The following is a 16,882-nucleotide window of genomic DNA, read 5'->3' on the forward strand; positions in this document are numbered from 1 at the left end:
CAGGGATTCTAGGAAAGGAGCACTTTGCAGAAATCCAGCCAACCCCCGTGCTCCTGCCCAGTTACACAAGCAGCAAGGTCCCTCACAGAGACACTTCTTCCTGCCCCTTGCACACACACCCACTCCAATGAGGATGTTACATATAATCCCGTTAGGACAGGATAACAGACACGTTTTCCTGCAGAAACTCTACTTGGCCTCTTAAAGCTGCTTTACAGAAGTAATGGGGAAATCAATTTTCTTCCCTGTGTTATTAGGAAACACGGATTTCGTTTCATTTACACTTTACCTAAATCACTGCTGTCGAGGACATTCTGTGCTCCGAAACCCCAACCCCAGCCAGTGAGAATTTCCAAACGCAAACACTTGGGAAACTATCAATGGAACCATCCCTGTCATACAGGCTACTGCTACTCCTGCTACGGCAGTAAATGCTGAAGAGAGAGAGCCACGCGCACGTGGGATGGACAGGGGTGTACTCTGCAGCACCTTAACTCTCATAGTGAGACACTGAACACCCTGGCACTCAGTGGGGTGCAGGGACACCTCGATTTCCATGACTCCCCCTGCCCTGCTCCTGTGAATTAGTACAGGAATGCTCTACATTTTGTCCCTAAAGTAACTTCCTCCATTTTATGCACATGAAGTAGTAATCCCGTACACACAGACACACAGAGCTCCCCACCTACCTACGACAGAGCCTGAAGTGCTGTCTACCATGATTTACTTTCTTAATAAAACACCTCTCTTCACTGGAAAGAGCTTTCCTTAGAAAGCAGACAAATGTTTTTAATAAGAACTAAGAGACAGAACACCATCCTCCTGCTCTTGTACTCTGCTGGACTTGAGTCAAGACACCAAAACTCATCTTGAAGAGAGAAGCCCTGGTTGAAAGCTTGACCCAGGACCGAGCCCCACGGGCCAGGCGTATGTCCTGGTGAATTCCTCTTATAATGGTATCAGGAGGAAATTGATTCCCTGTGCAGCTCAGGAAGTGCCAGGCAATCTCTTCACCAGCTCGTCTTTCCTCCTGGTGATCCTCTAACGAAATCAAAGGTGCTCAGGACCCGGCTGCCATGTAACTACTTTTGTGATGTTCTTTGACCTGGGGGCAATTACCTCCCAAACGATTCCACGTGCCTGAGGAGTGGAGGAGTGGTGACGGATGGCGCAGGGGCAATTCTTGGATGAGGCAGCACATAAAATGTATTGTTTCTTCATTAGTAAGATTTAAGTATCAGTGCTTGGATGCAAACAGCTGCTGTGGAGTTGCTCAGGTAATGGCACTAACACCGGCTGTGCATTATTATTCACAGAAACGGCAGTACCTCCAAGAAATTAAGCTGAAGGTTCTGTTACAGTTTGTGCTGCTTGACTCCCAGGGTACCTGGAGCCTTGCCTTACTGTGTTTGCTTGTAATGAGGGAAGATTTACTGCTTGTTTTGATTTCATACTTAAAACTGAAACCTGATCTTTGGCTAAAAGATTCTGGGAATTCAGCAGTTTCACCTTCCAGTCACTGATGATCTTCGCCCATCTCTCAAGAGCTCTGGGCTGGTTTTCTTCTGGAACAAGGCTTTGGTGTGCCTCTCACTTCAGATAAAACCAACTGAGTTACGAGAACACACTCATTTCTAAAAAGAGCTCAGTGGAGATCTGTCATCCCCACCCTCATTCTTCACCATAGTAGCACTTCAATGTTTAACTTTAAAACCCAACAATGATGCTTCCAAATCTCCCCCAGGCACTCCTGTGGATGTCCCATCCCTGCCCCTTTCTCCTTTTTAAGTTAAAGGTGTCTACACAGGGTGCCCATAAGCAGAGCACAGCTCTGAAGTCACACGTCAGCACAGGGCCAAGGCTGGCTTCAGGCACAGGTTACGTCCTGTGCCACTGGGATTATGGGGCCTTCAGCCAGAAAATTCCGTCAGGACGTCAGACACAAAACAGCATCTCTCCTTCCCCAGCCCCTCACAGCCCTTTCTGGAATAAAGAACCTTCCTCACTCCATCTATTTATATTAAAAAAAAAAACTATGAATTTAATACAAAGCAGTTTTCACTATATAGACAAGCACAACATTTCAAATGAAACAAGTCCACCATGCAACCTGCAACCGAGCGAAACTGGTGGATCTGGGTCAACTACAGAACCTCTCCTCACTGTTACCTTTCTGGAACGTGCTCCATGGGGTGCACGGCTTTCATTCCAGGCTTTTTCCCTAGAAATACACCTCTGCCACTAACTCCTGGTGAGCTTTAGCCTCTTACTTCACAAGCACAGTGGTCACACAGCTCCCCAGAGCAGGATGGTGCACATCAGTCCGTTCCTTTCCCTCCCTAGACTGAAGGAAAAGGAAGGGACTCGCTCAGGACAGCAGCACTTCTCAGGAGCTGTGGTGCTGTGATTCACAAAGCATGCACAGAGGAAACAAAGCGTTACCTTCATGACTGGCTGAGCAAAATACTTGGCACTCCAGTCGCAAAACCCCGTCTGCACCGTGGCCGAAATGAAGTTCTTGTGCCCAACGGTGTCATCGGCGTCGTCAGTGGTCTGCCCAGAGAGAGAACAGGACATCAGCCCCTGTCCCTGCCATTCACACACCAACATGCACACAAAGTAATACCCAGAGGGCCTTCAACATGTCACTCAGCAGAAAAAGCTCAAAGGCATTGCCAAGGACATGTGCTTGTGAATCTAGCGTTCAAATCTCTGCCATGACATTAACTCTTTGGAAATGTGCAAACTCCCTCATCTGCACAGCACAAGGCATAACGAGGCCAGCGTCTGAATCAGGCCTGAAGCATCAGTGCATCATCAAAATGAAGTCCCAGGATGAGTTTCCTCACAGTCTCCCAAGCATCTGGCATGAGAAACAGTGGAGCAGCAAAAATGATTCAGGATAAAGCAGAGCCAGACACGGCTTCACACCAAGGGCAGGCGTGGGATAAGGGTGTTACAAAGCACAAGACACCCAAAGAGAAAACAGGAAGTATGATTCCAGCTGCCATTCCCATGGGAAGTGAAGGTTTCATGCAGAGGCTTCAATATTTTCTTCTTCATAGAAGAATTGACTCCACCTCCAGAGGCTTCCGTGAGATCACTCATCAAGGAAAGGCAGAAGTGTCAATGTAAGTGAAGGGCAGTTACTGCTCAGGAGTCAGAGCACCTGAAAGCTGCACTGTCCACTTGTGTGGTGGAGTGTGGTGCACACACCTCAGCCTCCCATAGGAGAGCAGCCTCCCATGGAGAGAATCATCTCATGGAGAATAATCTCCCATGGAAGAACAACATTACAGAGTCCTTTCTATTGTACTGCAAGGGAGAAGAGGAGGGTCAGCGTCCTCCCCCCATGTGCTTCATGCATTAGCATGGCAGTGGAGCCCATCTGCTGCCTTTTGAGTTTCCTCTCATCCACAGAGCCAGCACCAGGAAAATCCTGCAAATGTGCTAAAGTAGAGAGAGACGCTGACACAAAACTCCTGCCAGATGGCTGAATCCTCAACACCACTGACCGGGAACAGCCTCTGTCTTCAAGTGATGGCCACAAGCACATCAAAGTGTGCTTGGACTCAGGTGTTCACCTGACGCGACTCATCTGAAGTCATCTGAAGGTGACATTCACATGCTTTGTGCATGCTAAAATCTGACTGATTGCTCTACTTGGCACATCAGCCCTTCAAGCTTCTGTGAATGGAAAACTGCCCAGTACCTGATGACTCTTGAAAGCTAAAAGGTATGCAAAAAGTAGGCAAAAGCCCCTTTGGCTTGCTCTGCTGAAAGGAGGAGTTGCTGCTCCTCCCAGAGGGGCTCCCAGCTCTTAACCTACCAACTCCTTTCCAGCAGAGTGACCCTTGAGGAGCTTTGGTGTTCTTAGTCTCCCCCATCCATAGTAAAGAGGGGCTGCTAAGCATGGAGCGAGTACAGGCTGTTGGGAAGAAGATGAATATTCCAGTGCAGAAGCACCTATCAGTCTCGCTTGAGGAATGCTGGTTTGCATGTTAAAGGAAGAGGAATCTCCCCTTTTTCCTCTTCTCCTCCTGCTTTGCTCAGATTGGAAAAAAAGCACCCAAGGGTCACAGATCTGACTCTCTGCTATCACTCAGGCAGACAAATGCCTGTGAAAGAAGAAGCAATAACTGTGATTAAACACTTCTTAGTAGCAGGAGTGAATAATGCCCTATCAGAAGCTATCAAACAACATTTATCCTGAAGAAACAAAATCAATCAATTTTTATTCTACTGGTTAGAGGAAGCTGCTCTGGAGTTAACAGCAGCTCCCAGCAAACAGAAGGGATGTGGAAATAAACCACAAAGAACAGAATGTGTCACAAAGCCCATGGAGCGGGGAAGCAGCTGGATCTGAAAGGAAAGTCTCTTTACCTGCTCTGGCCCTTTGTCAAACATCTTCCTTGTCCTGGGGAACTGGTGGGAGTGGGGAGTGTACTGGACCCCCACGCTGCCGACGTTGGCGGGTCTGACAGAGGCCATGTCCCGACTGACCGGCTGCTTCGTCACATCGTTGGTCAGGCTGGAGCTGCTCGTACTAGTGGTTGGAGGTGACCCTCTAAAGATCAAGAAGAGGGAAAGGATTCAGGTATCCCTGGACATGAGACTTCAGCATATGAATTAAGTTACTTTTGCTTTCTTTCTTTCTTATAAGATTCAACCTTCGCTGCTGTGCTGCCTTTAAAAAACCAAAGCAGAATGTAATCCCCCATCCCTTCCAAAGGGCATACAAACCCCAAACAAGGGTGAGCCTTGATTGCACGAACTCCAGATTGCGGGTAACAAAACAGTCACACGGTGTCTGAGCCAAGGCACACCAACCAACACCCATATTTCAACAGGGAGGCTGGAAGTCCTGCCAGCCCACAGAAAAGCATTTTAATTTACACATGGACTGAGATTTATCTTGTTGCACAGTTACATTATAAAATCAGAAACCATCACTGTGCGGTTCTGGGCCCTCTGTTCCAACTCTGAATCTTACTGGTGCACACTGGTTACAGGGCTGCTAGATCCAGTGAGATACTGGCACAGGGTGCCCAGAGAAGCTGTGGCTGCCCCATCCCTGGCAGTGTTCAAGGCCAGGTTGGACACAGGGGCTTGGAGCAACCTGCTCTAGTGGAAGGTGTCCCTGGCCGTGGCAGGGAGTTGGGACTGGATGAGCTTTAAAGTCCCTTCCAGCACAAACCAGTCTGTGAGTCTATGATCTGAAGTGTGGTGTTTGCTCTTGGAGAGCAGGTTTTGGGTAATAACCAAACTTTCCAATCCTAGCCTTGCCCGTTACATGATCTCAATTCCCCTGCAGTTTAGACATGACATTTTGATCATCAGATAACCCTGGCTTTTGTCAGCTGAAAGGGCAGAAAATACAGATCAGATTTCAATGGGAACTTTGGGTACCAGAGAGGCAGAGTGCACCAGTAAAACCAGCAGGAGTTAGTGCATCCTTTCAGTTCATCTTTAGATAATTAGAACAGTTTGTTACTCTTGTCCTGAAAAGAAAAAGAGGAAGAAACTCTCTGCCTTTCCTCATAGTTTTTGTTTCCGGACACCTTACAGTGCTAAACAATAGGTTACCCAGACCTTGGCACGTTTAACTGGGATGGCTCCTGGTCACTGCCCAGGAACACCTAAATCCCTATGGCAAAAGCATTCGGAAGCAAGGCTGGTGCTTACCCGACTTGGTGAATGTGCATGCCCTTGTTGGTGGGGCTGGCAGGGGCAGACTGAGTCAGCGAGGAGGTGTCGAGGATGCGCTGGGGGCGAGCATTTACCGTCGCCTGGAGAGAAAACACAGAGAGTCCTGAGGAGTCCCGAGTGCCAGCGCCCGGCGCGGCGCGTCACAACACCCAGGCACACCTGAGGCTAAACGCAGCTACAGCATCTCATCACTGCGTGTGGGTGTTTAAAGTGTGTATGAAAAAAGCCCCCCTGCAGCTCCAAACACGTAAGACGATTCTTCTCCTTTTTCAGGCAGAAAACACTTACCACAAAGTACCCTTTCGTGACAGGGAAACGGCTCTGACTAACACATAAGCCTCTTCCCTGCATCAGCTGCAGCCTACGGTGTGTGCCAGCACCTCGAAAGAAGCTGCCAACGGGGCAGGGAGGCAGCCCAGGGGTTCCCCTTCCGCAACCAGCCCTTCCTCCCACCTCGCAACCCAGGGCTGTGATCCTCAGTGAGGTGGTTCAGTCTCTTCTCCCAAGTAACAAGCAATAGGATGAGAGGAAACAACCTCAAGTTGTGCCAGGGGAGGTTTAGACTGAATATTAGGGAAAATCTCTTCACTAAGGGGCTGTCGAGCACTGGATCAGGCTGCCCAGGGCAGTGGGGGAGTCATTATCCCTGGAGGGATTTAACAGATGTGTAGATGTGGTGCTTGGGGACAGTTTAGTGGTGGGCTGGGCAGTGCTGCGTTAATGATTGGACTTGATGATCTTAAAGGTCTTTTCCAACCTAAACAATTATAGGATTCTACAATTCAGCCTCAGCCTTCCATTAAAAGCAGCTGGATGAAGCAGCCTGGGAGGAAGCCAACTTCCCTCAACTATGTGTGATTTCAGAAAGTCTTAAAAGGCCAGCACTGATTACTGGGTCCTTTTTGTTTGTTTTGGTACACACAAAAAGCATGTTTTGGAGCTTTTAAAAGCTCAGGCTGGGGATGAGAGCTGCACCATTCCAACCTGCACCATAAATATAAATCACAACACAGCCCCAATCTGTGCGGGAACTGGCGCTGGCTGATCAGCCCATGAGATACCACGGTGCAGTTCACATCCAGGAAGCCTCCGCGCCTGTGCAACCTACTCACCGGCTGCTCAGAAAGACATCCCCCTATTTAAAGAGCTCGGGAGCTCTCCTGCAGATGAAGATCTATATTCACAGCTCCATCAAAGAAACAGAATAGGACTGGTCTCATTTGAAAACAAAACCTGTGCTTGAAATTCATGCCGTGCCTCACAAATAACCATTGCACAGACGCAGAGTCATAGCCTGAACCCTTGCACAGTCACGGAGCTCACAGCACAGGCCCCACTTTTCACTGCAGGGGATCAAAAGACGTAGCAGCGTTTACTCACACTGCTCTCAACGTGCTGCCTGATCACCCATCGGGGCAGTCGAGCTACATGACAAACACCTGCCTGGCACGAAACGTGTAAAATCATAAAGCCTCAAAGTGCTGAGCTTGGCAGTGTTCTGAGCTGAATGTTCACGGACCCCAGCCAGAGGTTTAAGACTCCGGCTCAAGTGTTCAGGGCTGTTGCCTGAGGAGCACAGTGGGAACAGCCAGTACCGGGCAGATTGCACTTCAGTTGTGGTACCATCAGAGAACTGCATTTGTCCAAGCTCCAAAATAAAGCTTCTCATTCTCTGAATCTTGTAGTAACTAGAACAAAAGGATTAAACCCAGAGAATATTCATAAAATGGTTTGGGTTGAAACGACCTTAAAGCTCATCCAGTTCCAACCCCTGCCACGGGCAGGGATACCTTCCACTAGAGCAGGTTGCTCCAAGCCCCTGTGTCCACCCTGGCCTTGAACACTGCCAGGGATGGGGCAGCCACAGCTTCTCTGGGCACCCTGTGCCAGCGCCTCAGCACCCTCACAGGGAAGAGCTTCTGCCTCAGAGCTCATCTCAGTCTCCCCTCTGGCAGGTTCAAGCCATTCCTCCTTGTTCTAGTCCTACAGGCCCTTGTCCAAAGCCCCTCTTCAACTTTCTTGTCAGCCCCTTTCAGGTATTGGAAGACTGTTATTCAAGTGCTTTACTTCACCTGAAGCAGTATTTTTGCTTAAGCAAGAAAATCAACTTTTGCTTTTACCCAGTGATAAAATTCACACAAGAGAATAGAAAATGCACCGTTGGCACCAGCTCCGGAAGACCCCAGGGCCCTCCTACATCCCTCGTACATCCAGCAAAGCTCCATTAGCACCAGGGAAAGGCCTCAGGATACAGTGAGCAAAAATTTAATTGTTCCTAATTTGCATTATGCATCAGACAAAGATAACGGGTCTGTGCTCGCACCAGCAGAGCAGGAGTTCAGGCTGGAAATCCTGGCAGCGCTGCTCACCATGGGAGCTTTGTCCATAATGAAATGAATAAAGGCCAGATCATAACCCAGGATCTGAAGCCTTAACATCCTTTTTGATGGGCTCTTAATAGGTTTGGTTGGTTTGTTGGGGTTTTTAAACAAAATAAGTCTTTTCAGAAGCCACCTAAGCCAGGTGGCACTGGCTGGAGCAAAGCCCTTGGTATCATGAAGCGCACAGCAGTGATATAGCTGACCACCATATAGCCAGCTGCCCAAACTGCATGCTTAAATACTTTCCTTATGGATCTTATGGCTAAGGCAGAAAAGGACAAGTAAGTTTTGTTCACTCAAGCATGCCCAGGTAAGAACCTTTGTAAATGGGAATGCTTCTTTTCTTGTTTTGCAAAACCATTTGTAAAGCTGTTGTCTTAGAAAGCCAGGAACAGAGCGGCTACCTGGGAAGCAGAGCATGAGATGCAGGATACCCAACACTTGAGCCTTTGGACTCCATCCAATACTGAGATACTTAGGACCGAACTTGTCAGAATCAACACAGAATTCATCAAATCAACCGTAACATTCACTGTGGGTATCATGACACAGTGATCAGGAGTCCTGTCGCTTAAGCAGACTCACACAGTGCTAGTGGAGGCACTGCAGGGCACAGCAGCATCTGTGTTAACACTGAGACATCTCCTTCCACTAGCAAGGAGCTAGGTCCTGAAAAAGTATTTAACACAGCAAAAGCAGATCTGGGTCCCCTTTATATCCCTTTAATCCCACAGTAGGAGTAACATTTCATTTTGTCAAGAGCCTTAAATATACAAAACTGAAATAATTCCATGCATATAGAGCAGGAAGAGGAATCTTTCACCTTGTCCTTTGCTTATTCACCTCAGTTTGGCATCTCCAGCCTGACAGTACTTCGTTGTACACCCATATCATCAGGGAAGCTCTGACTTCGTTGCCCCACTGTCAAGATAATTCCCTGTCCCAAACCCCAACTTCACCACTCGCTGACATGTATACTTAAAACAAATAGAAGAGTTCAAATAAATCACTCTTTTCTCAATAGAAAACCAGATTTAAAAGCAAGGAATCTCTAAGGCAAATAAATGGTAGTGCACAATGCTGGCATCTCTTACTGCAACCTCGGCTGAGAAGCCCAAGTGTGAGGATTTAGGCTTGTTCACTGGAAACCATCAGTAAGAGACGTCATCTTGCATTGCAATGGCTCATGGACTTGATGCTGGAGCAACCCGAAAGCACGTGGGGAGGACTGCGCTCAGCCAGCTTTCCAACACCACCGACTGGGGCAGGAGGAGAGAGGCAGCTGGTGAGAAGATGTTCTGGGGTGGCCTGGGGCTTTGTTTCACGTGGAAGGTGAGGGTGCTTCTACAGCTCCCCAGGCTGGCAATTCTGAATCAGCAGTGATGGCAGCCTCCAGGGACATCTTGTCACCCTCGGAGGATGAAATGTGATGAGGATGGTGGTTTAGGTGGATTAGGCCTGGGTTGAAGAGGTGAGTAGTGGCAGGGGTGTCTGCATGCTGACTCACATGTACTAGTTCACCTGGGTTGGAGAGCCGTTGTGGCTTCAGTCTGCAGGCCAGTCCCACTTGCATAATCTAAATCAGTTTGCAAACGGATAATCGAATGAGGTATTTTTAAGGTTTCTCCCAGGGACTGATCTAGATAAGTAGACTTCTAAACAAGACCTACTGACTAAGCTCTGCACTTGATTCATATCCTAAAACAACCCCAGGCCCTCCCCCATTGATTTATTTTACCTGATCAAGAGTTCACATGAGGTTTTATCATCTGGAAACATTAAAAGCTCCTGCAACAGATCCAGACTGAACTGGGCAGAGCCCTCCAGAGCACCCATTCAGCTCAGTCTGCCTACACTTTGCCTAAGCATGAAGAAAATTAACACAGAAAACCTCAGGGCCACACATGATCACAGAGGACATACCTTGTAGGCAATACTGTTGAGAACTTTCATCGCCAGGTCGGAGACATCGGGGTAGGGGTCAGCAGCCAGGTGAAGGAGCACTCTCCAGATCTGGGTATAAACACTGTTGAAACTCACACCTAAAATCATAAAACACAAAACAAAAACAAAGCCCCACAGCACATGACAATCCATCGACTCAAACGCTTTGATCTTATGTGAGAAAACTCATTAGAACTCCAAGCATCACAATGACATCTAAGAAAACATCAAGAGAAGAGCTCAAAAACACCTTCTGTGGGTGCTTCATCTCCATGTTGTCTGTCTTTGTGAACTCTGCAAGGGCTTGTAAAATGAAACTGGGAGAAAGCCAAACAAATTAAAGGCTACCCTCAATCGGCTTCCATCAAACTGCTGCTTTTCTGGGCTGCAAAGGACAAATGGATCATGTCTTTGAGGTTCCTGACCTAAAATACTGACCAGTATAAAACCACGGTTCTTGGCTTGTATTTGTATTGTTATTTTGATTGCTTTTTTAAGCATTAATATTCAGCTTGAATATTTGGGGGTTTATATATTCTAGAAGTTTACTAAACAGGTAAATGTTAAAAGCAAAGCTGTAGCACCTACACCTTTGTGAAGCAGTAAGTCCAACTCAGTCCCTCCTATTGACATTTGTATCAAGCCCTCAATTTGTCACTTCGTGAGAATATCTGGTGCTTGGTATTTCAGCAGAAGGGACTGACAGATTCAAAGTACAGATCAAATTAATAAGCATTTGCCACAACTGACACAATTCTGTGAACATTTTATTTTGCTGCTTTTAGGCGAATCTTTAAGTTGTTCTTTCCTCCAACCCTCACAATGTCTAATTGTGACACCGTTGGCTGGGGGTTGAGCCATTTGGACAATATTGAAGTGGCTGCACTAACAAAAAAAGGAACTGAAACAGGGATTTCAGATGAGTCACAATCAATGGCAAATGACAGATCAAGCTGTTACTGCAGTTCCTTTCATGTTTGTGGAGGCATCTAAATATAAAGTATTAAGTTAGGAAGAAAGGGCTCCTTGGTCAACAAGCAGCTTCTCACCTGGCATAGCTGCTAAACCCGATGCTCAAACCCACAGAAAATAGACTTGGACAGCCCAGTTTGAACTCTGGCTGAAGAAGGCAGGTAACAAGGAGTACAGATGCTGCACTTCACATGCTTGTCCTTGTCAGCCGAGGGAGTCTTTCCTGTGCCAGAAAAATTCCCCAGCATGTGCCCAAGCACTCTGTTAACACAAAGGCAATAACCTAACTCCATCCTCTCATCTGACCTGCGAGGAAAGGGTCTCTTACTCAGCTGACACCCAAAGGACTTTCCAAGTGGTGACAGAGTTTCAGGCAGAAATATCACAAAGATTTTTGATGGGACCATTTGAAGGTGGGGGCTGCCTGCACCACAGACCTCTATAGCTAACCCTAACCTTCCCCACACCGATGAGATACAGGGCCTGACCAAGACACCACAGTGTTAAATCCACCCAGGAGAAACAAAGAAGCTGATAATCTGAAAAAGCAGTAACAACTGCCAAGACACAGCAGGGTGAACAGGCACTGATCTATCCTGTTTGCTTCATGCCAGCAAGGACAGCGCCCAAAGGGTATGAAATCAAGGCACATGTGAGCTGAGCAGAACTGAACAATGGAGATCCCAGTTCAGGTTTTGGCTTTGGTCACGACAGACAAAAGTCGTTGTCTTTTTCAGAAGCCCTTTATCCATGTTTAAATAAAGACAATGTCAATACACAATAAAGTAAGTCCCTGCTTGGAAAAGGGCTAGGCCTCCCAACCCCAAAGGATGGTGATACAAAGCTTGTCTCCAGGCTTCTGACCATTTGGGGTTTATTTTTCAGTTGCCATGTGCATCCTGGAAGTGTCTATTACCTGGGAAAGAAGAAGCGGAGGGGGAAGGATAACGAGCAAGAGAGGGAGAGTGATAAAGTGCTACAAGGTGTGGGAGGAAAAAACCCACCACCACTGAAGCAGCAGCCAGGTAACGACATCGGAGGTTTGCTCAGAGCTCAGCCTCCCACACGTGGTCCTGTGCTGAGCTAGATAAGGACCAATGGGAAATCTGCAAGGACTGATTTCTTTTAAAGCTCCTGAAAGACAGTGAAAGGAAAGGGAGAGAAAGGGAGAGCGAGAGGGTGCCCACTGGATTTTCCAGTGTCTCTGATACCACCTCATTCGTGACGCAGACATGAAGGGAAAACAAGACCATTTTTTATACATCTGAGCGTCATGGAAAAACAAAGTGAAAGCAGAACTGCGCCAGTGCAATTCCTCATGCACCCGCAGCCTTTGAACAGAACACAGGGAATTTCTACAAAGGCATCCCGGGCTCCGAGCCGGTGCTCCAAGGACTGGGCCTTTCTTCTGCCGTCCTCCCCTCATTAGTGCTGTTCATTACATTGCTTCAGCTGAGGGACGCATCTAACACAGGTCCTGTGAAGACCTGAGCACACGTCAGTGGGATAATGGAAGGCAGCAGAGGTGGCAGCAGGAACAGCAGCTTGATTTCATGGAATGGACTAGAATGCAAAAGCATATCCACGAGATGCAAACAAAGAGCCGAGCAAGGGGGACGGGGTGTTAATCTAAGCAGACAGCTCTGTAATTAGTCTGACTGATTCCAAGCCAGTTAAATGGACCTTGCAGCACAGATTTACGTTTACAAAATGATTCCTCTCTGCTAAGAATGTCAGAAATAAACTGCCTGCCTTTACCAGGGACTTTGATTTTCTTTGCACATGCAACGTTCAATTTAGCAGCAAGCACCATCCAGCACCCCGAGGACAGGACCCAGCTGAGGTCCCCATGCCAGGTCACTGAGTAGACTAAGAGCAGAACCATGCTGGATGCAGAAACGAATGCTAATGGTTTTATTTATCCTTCTTGCTTTGCCAGGCTTTGGCAGCATTTCTTTCCAATCCCCTGTAAAAAATCACTGCAGTGATTTTAAGCATCCATCTCCAGAAGAAGGTGCAGTCTGCCCCCACCCAGCACAGCAGCAAAACCTGACCTGCTCCTGTGCCTGCAGGGAAAGGCAGCCTCGGGCTGGGATGCAGCAAAACAGTTGAAATCTTTCAGGCCAAATGGTACCCAAGGACTCAGGTATCTGCTTCCCATCAACACTAATCCCACCTGTTTTGTAAATGTGTATCCCCAAATCTCTCCTCTTCCCACGAGTGACACAAGGTCCTGTGAGAGCTACTCAGATGAAAGATCTGAAAACCTGATTGCTCCCTGAACGCTACTTCAGCAGAAGTGGACACAGGCTGTTCCTGACAGGAGCAGTAAATCAGTGTTTCTTGCACAGCCCTGGCAGTCTGTGAGCGCTCTCTCTGCACAGGGCCATGCAGAAGGGCTCCTGCAGGCTCTGACCCCATTCAAACAGCCGAGCCTGAGCTTTTTCATGTTTCAGCAGAGACCAGAAGAAACTCATTAGGAAAAAGAAGGTTCCCTCAGAGCAGGACCCTCCCCTGGACCAGGGCTGGCACAGCCAACATGAAAGCAGCACATCACGAGCAGCATCTACATCAAGCTTCCATTTCCAAAAACCACTCAATTCCTCTGTTTCGCTACTATGCAAGTTACTATCTATCAATACTGGTTGACCGGGTACTTCTCATTATGTCTGTGCATTTCAATGTATAGCCTAGTGACAGAGAAGGAGGCTCCACCTGTCCCAACACCCACTCTTCTCTTACTTGCTGCAGCTCACTGTCCACCTACATCTCTTGCTCTCCTCATCCTCACTGCAGTAACCTCCTGCTGTGTTCCTTTGAGGCAGCTCTTCAGGATGGATCCTGTGACGTGGCAAATGGGTTTCTGCCCCCAACCTCTGCTGCAAAAGAGAGCTATTCCCCAGCATTTCATCACTCCAAGATTTATTTTCCTCCTTCTTTGATCATTCCATAATATAATCTTTCCAGCAATGCTCTCTGTAGGACAAAGACTTTAATCATGCAGTTTGGATATGAATAATCAGCCTCAAGGTATGCAAAACCCCCATCTGAATTCCTTCCCTTTTCCTATCTTACAATTAAACTAAACTAAAAATTTCCAGGACACCAAGATTAATGACTAGCTGTATGGAAAAAGCAGCAAGGCTTAGCTTGGCTTCCCATCGGAACTGATGTCTTTGTTGACTAACCAAAGCTGCCTCTTGCCAGCTTGAACATGTGGGCCAGAAATAAATGTCTCTTCTGGTAACAGGAGTGTCCAGGCAGGTAAGAGCCTGCCAAGAAACAGCACTCCTGGGCTACAAGCACATGTTGCATCTGGGGGGACATTCCATGGGTCACTTGGCCTGTAGTTGGCCAAGAAGTTGTTTGTAAAGTGACATGAGAAGGAACAGAGAGGTTTTCCTCAAATTTATGGAAGAAGTACATCAAACGATGCCAGAAAAGTGGATAGAATGATCCAGAATAATCCCTTTAGCACCATGTTCCTAAAATCACCAGAGAGGGAGAAAGGCCTGAACATCACTGAATCAACCCAGGGAATGCAAAGTACAGAACACAGCATGAAACTGTGCTTGGAAACATCTACTTTTATTATTACAGACCAGATTTGTGCTTTGGTTTGAGTCTACCCATGTGCCCAAAGCACCTTTTTACTGCTCTGCCTCTCAACTGCTTGGCAGAGTCATTCCTGCAGAGCCAGTTCACCATTACTCCTTCCAAAAAAGAGTAGAGCAAAACACTACTTCAGGCAAGACAAGTCTATGACCCACACGGACCCTCTCCGAGTCACCCCACTCTTGCTGGCTGTACAGCTCTGTTCTAGTGCACACTAAAGCTTTAAGGAAAGGGGTTAACCTGAGCCCAGGCTGTGCAGCAGCCACAGCACTACTGAGGGTGGCTAAAGCTGTTGGTGCCTTTCCCTGGGGAGCAGGAGAGAGCAGGCTGGGAGATGAGGATCCTTCAGTACATGAGAAAAGCCTGGCTTTCGGCTGGCAAATGCTGGAGGTAATGGGATTCTGTGCGACTTATGAATTTTAAACACTTCTATAAGCTCTGTCGTTTCCAGCTGGATGTGAGCTCTTGATTGAATAGGAATGAGGGAGGCTTTGGAGAACTGCTCGTAGTGTTTGCCTACGGCTCCCTCACTCATCTCCTGCTCAACTCCAGGTTCTTTTCCAACCGTGCTGTAAAGCTCTTGTGGGACACGCATGAGCCATCAACCAGGCACCAGCGTGCAACAGTGGAAATGAGAGTCAAATTCTAGCTTAAGATGGAGAGAAATTTCCCTGAATTCTTGTCACGCTTTAGAACATCCAATTTCATCACCTACAATCAAAAGCAAATGAACTGATCAAGTTTCTAATGAACACATGAATTTAAACTGCCACAGGGGCTCAGGAATTACAATCCCAGAATCTTTCAACTCTGGAGAGCTGAATCACCATCACTTCTTCCAGAAAATACATAGAGGAAACTAATGTTTCAACTGCTAGGAGGAATTCTGCTGGAGTAAGATCTAGCAGGAGCTGAGATCCAAACTTTCCACGAAAGCAAGTGTGTGAAGAGAGGCATCACCAAAGGAAGGGCAGGAGGGTCTGTACTCACCTATTAGTGAGTTCAGAGAGGAGTAAGAGCTGACTCGTCTCATCTTGTCAATAGTCTCAAATGAGAGGATGTACTCTTCATTCTCAGGGCTGCCCAGGGTGCTGCTGGCGCTGCTGCTCGTGCTGAGATTCCCAGGAGAAAATGCAACAGAGCTTCCAGCTGCCAAAAGGAAAGAGGGCAGATGCAGAAATAAGAACTAGTGAGAACAGTTTTCACCTTGGCAGAACGGCTCTTTCCTAAAGCCTGAAACATTCAGTGAAGGTGCAGGCAAATCCACAACTTCTTTTAAATACTGAATGTTTAAATACAGAGCAAGCATCAAGGGGTCAGAAAAGATGCAGTTAAGAAATCCATCTATGTTAGCAAGTTGGAAAGCACCTTTCTGATCCCCAAACACTCAGAAAAATCCATGCTAATGACCAGAAAATTGAAACTAGCTATGAGGGGGCTTCTCCTGTAAGCCCGTGGAGCTGGCAGCTGGACAATCTGGGCTGAAGCACTGCTTTCAGCCCGTGTTGTCTGGCACGTGGCATTGCCTGGCTTCTATGAGGGGAGGGAGGAATGAAAGCATTTTGCAATGTCTCTTACATTCTTCATTCAGGCTGAGGTTCTGCAAGGACTTGTTCAGGTTGCGAGCGGTGGTAACTGCACGGATGTTCCCATAGGAGCTGACGGACCTCAGCCTGGGCGTGCAGGGACCATCCCGCACCGGTGTCAAACTCCCACCCTCTGTGGAGGCAAAATCCAGCAATTTGAGATGTGACCAAAGCCACCACAACCTTTTGGTTATTTCCCAGCAAATATATCACTAAAATACTACCAATATGAACAGAACGTAGTTGTTACCCATTAGCCTAAACCCGAGTGAGGCGTGACAAAGGATCCTCTGCACACACCATCAGCACAGAGCCTGTGTCTGTGCTGTCCAGGCTCTCCTTTTGTCACATCCAGCCAAGCCAGGTCAGCTGAGCCCTGCCAGCGCCTGCAGACAACCACGATGACTCTTCCCTCCAGGTCGCTGCTGGGCCGCTGCCCAGACACTGTGCTAGGCCCTGCTGCTGCAGCAGACACCATTCGATAGGCAGCATCTGCAGGCTTCTGTCTGCTTCTGCTCATTACATTTTCACATTACAGAAAGTGTTATGAAAATCCTGGTTTCCTGACCAAATTTCAGGCCCGTTTTCAACTCATATTTTGCCCAGGACCTTATAATTTCCCGAACTCTCTCATTTTCACACCCAAACACACAAACAGGCTTTGGAATAACAGTT

At 47.6% G+C, this 16,882-nt stretch overlaps 1 protein-coding gene across 2 annotated transcripts in view; it reads right to left on the reverse strand.

Annotated features, from left to right (window-relative positions):
- RPTOR (regulatory associated protein of MTOR, complex 1) overlaps positions 1–16,882 on the reverse strand; it is a 114,527-nt gene that overhangs the window by 24,671 nt on the left and 72,974 nt on the right. For both annotated transcript variants that reach the window (XM_010014227.1, XM_010014226.1), the window contains 6 exons: positions 16,200–16,340; positions 15,612–15,770; positions 10,014–10,132; positions 5,686–5,789; positions 4,384–4,567; positions 2,443–2,553 (listed from right to left, as the gene is read on the reverse strand). In XM_010014227.1, the coding sequence (XP_010012529.1) occupies positions 2,443–2,553; positions 4,384–4,567; positions 5,686–5,789; positions 10,014–10,132; positions 15,612–15,770; positions 16,200–16,340 (818 nt within the window). The remainder of the gene's footprint in view (positions 1–2,442; positions 2,554–4,383; positions 4,568–5,685; positions 5,790–10,013; positions 10,133–15,611; positions 15,771–16,199; positions 16,341–16,882) is intronic.

Source organism: Nestor notabilis, unplaced genomic scaffold, assembly GCF_000696875.1.
Source record: "Nestor notabilis isolate BGI_N333 unplaced genomic scaffold, ASM69687v1 scaffold5705, whole genome shotgun sequence".
Lineage (NCBI taxonomy): Eukaryota > Metazoa > Chordata > Aves > Psittaciformes > Psittacidae > Nestor > Nestor notabilis.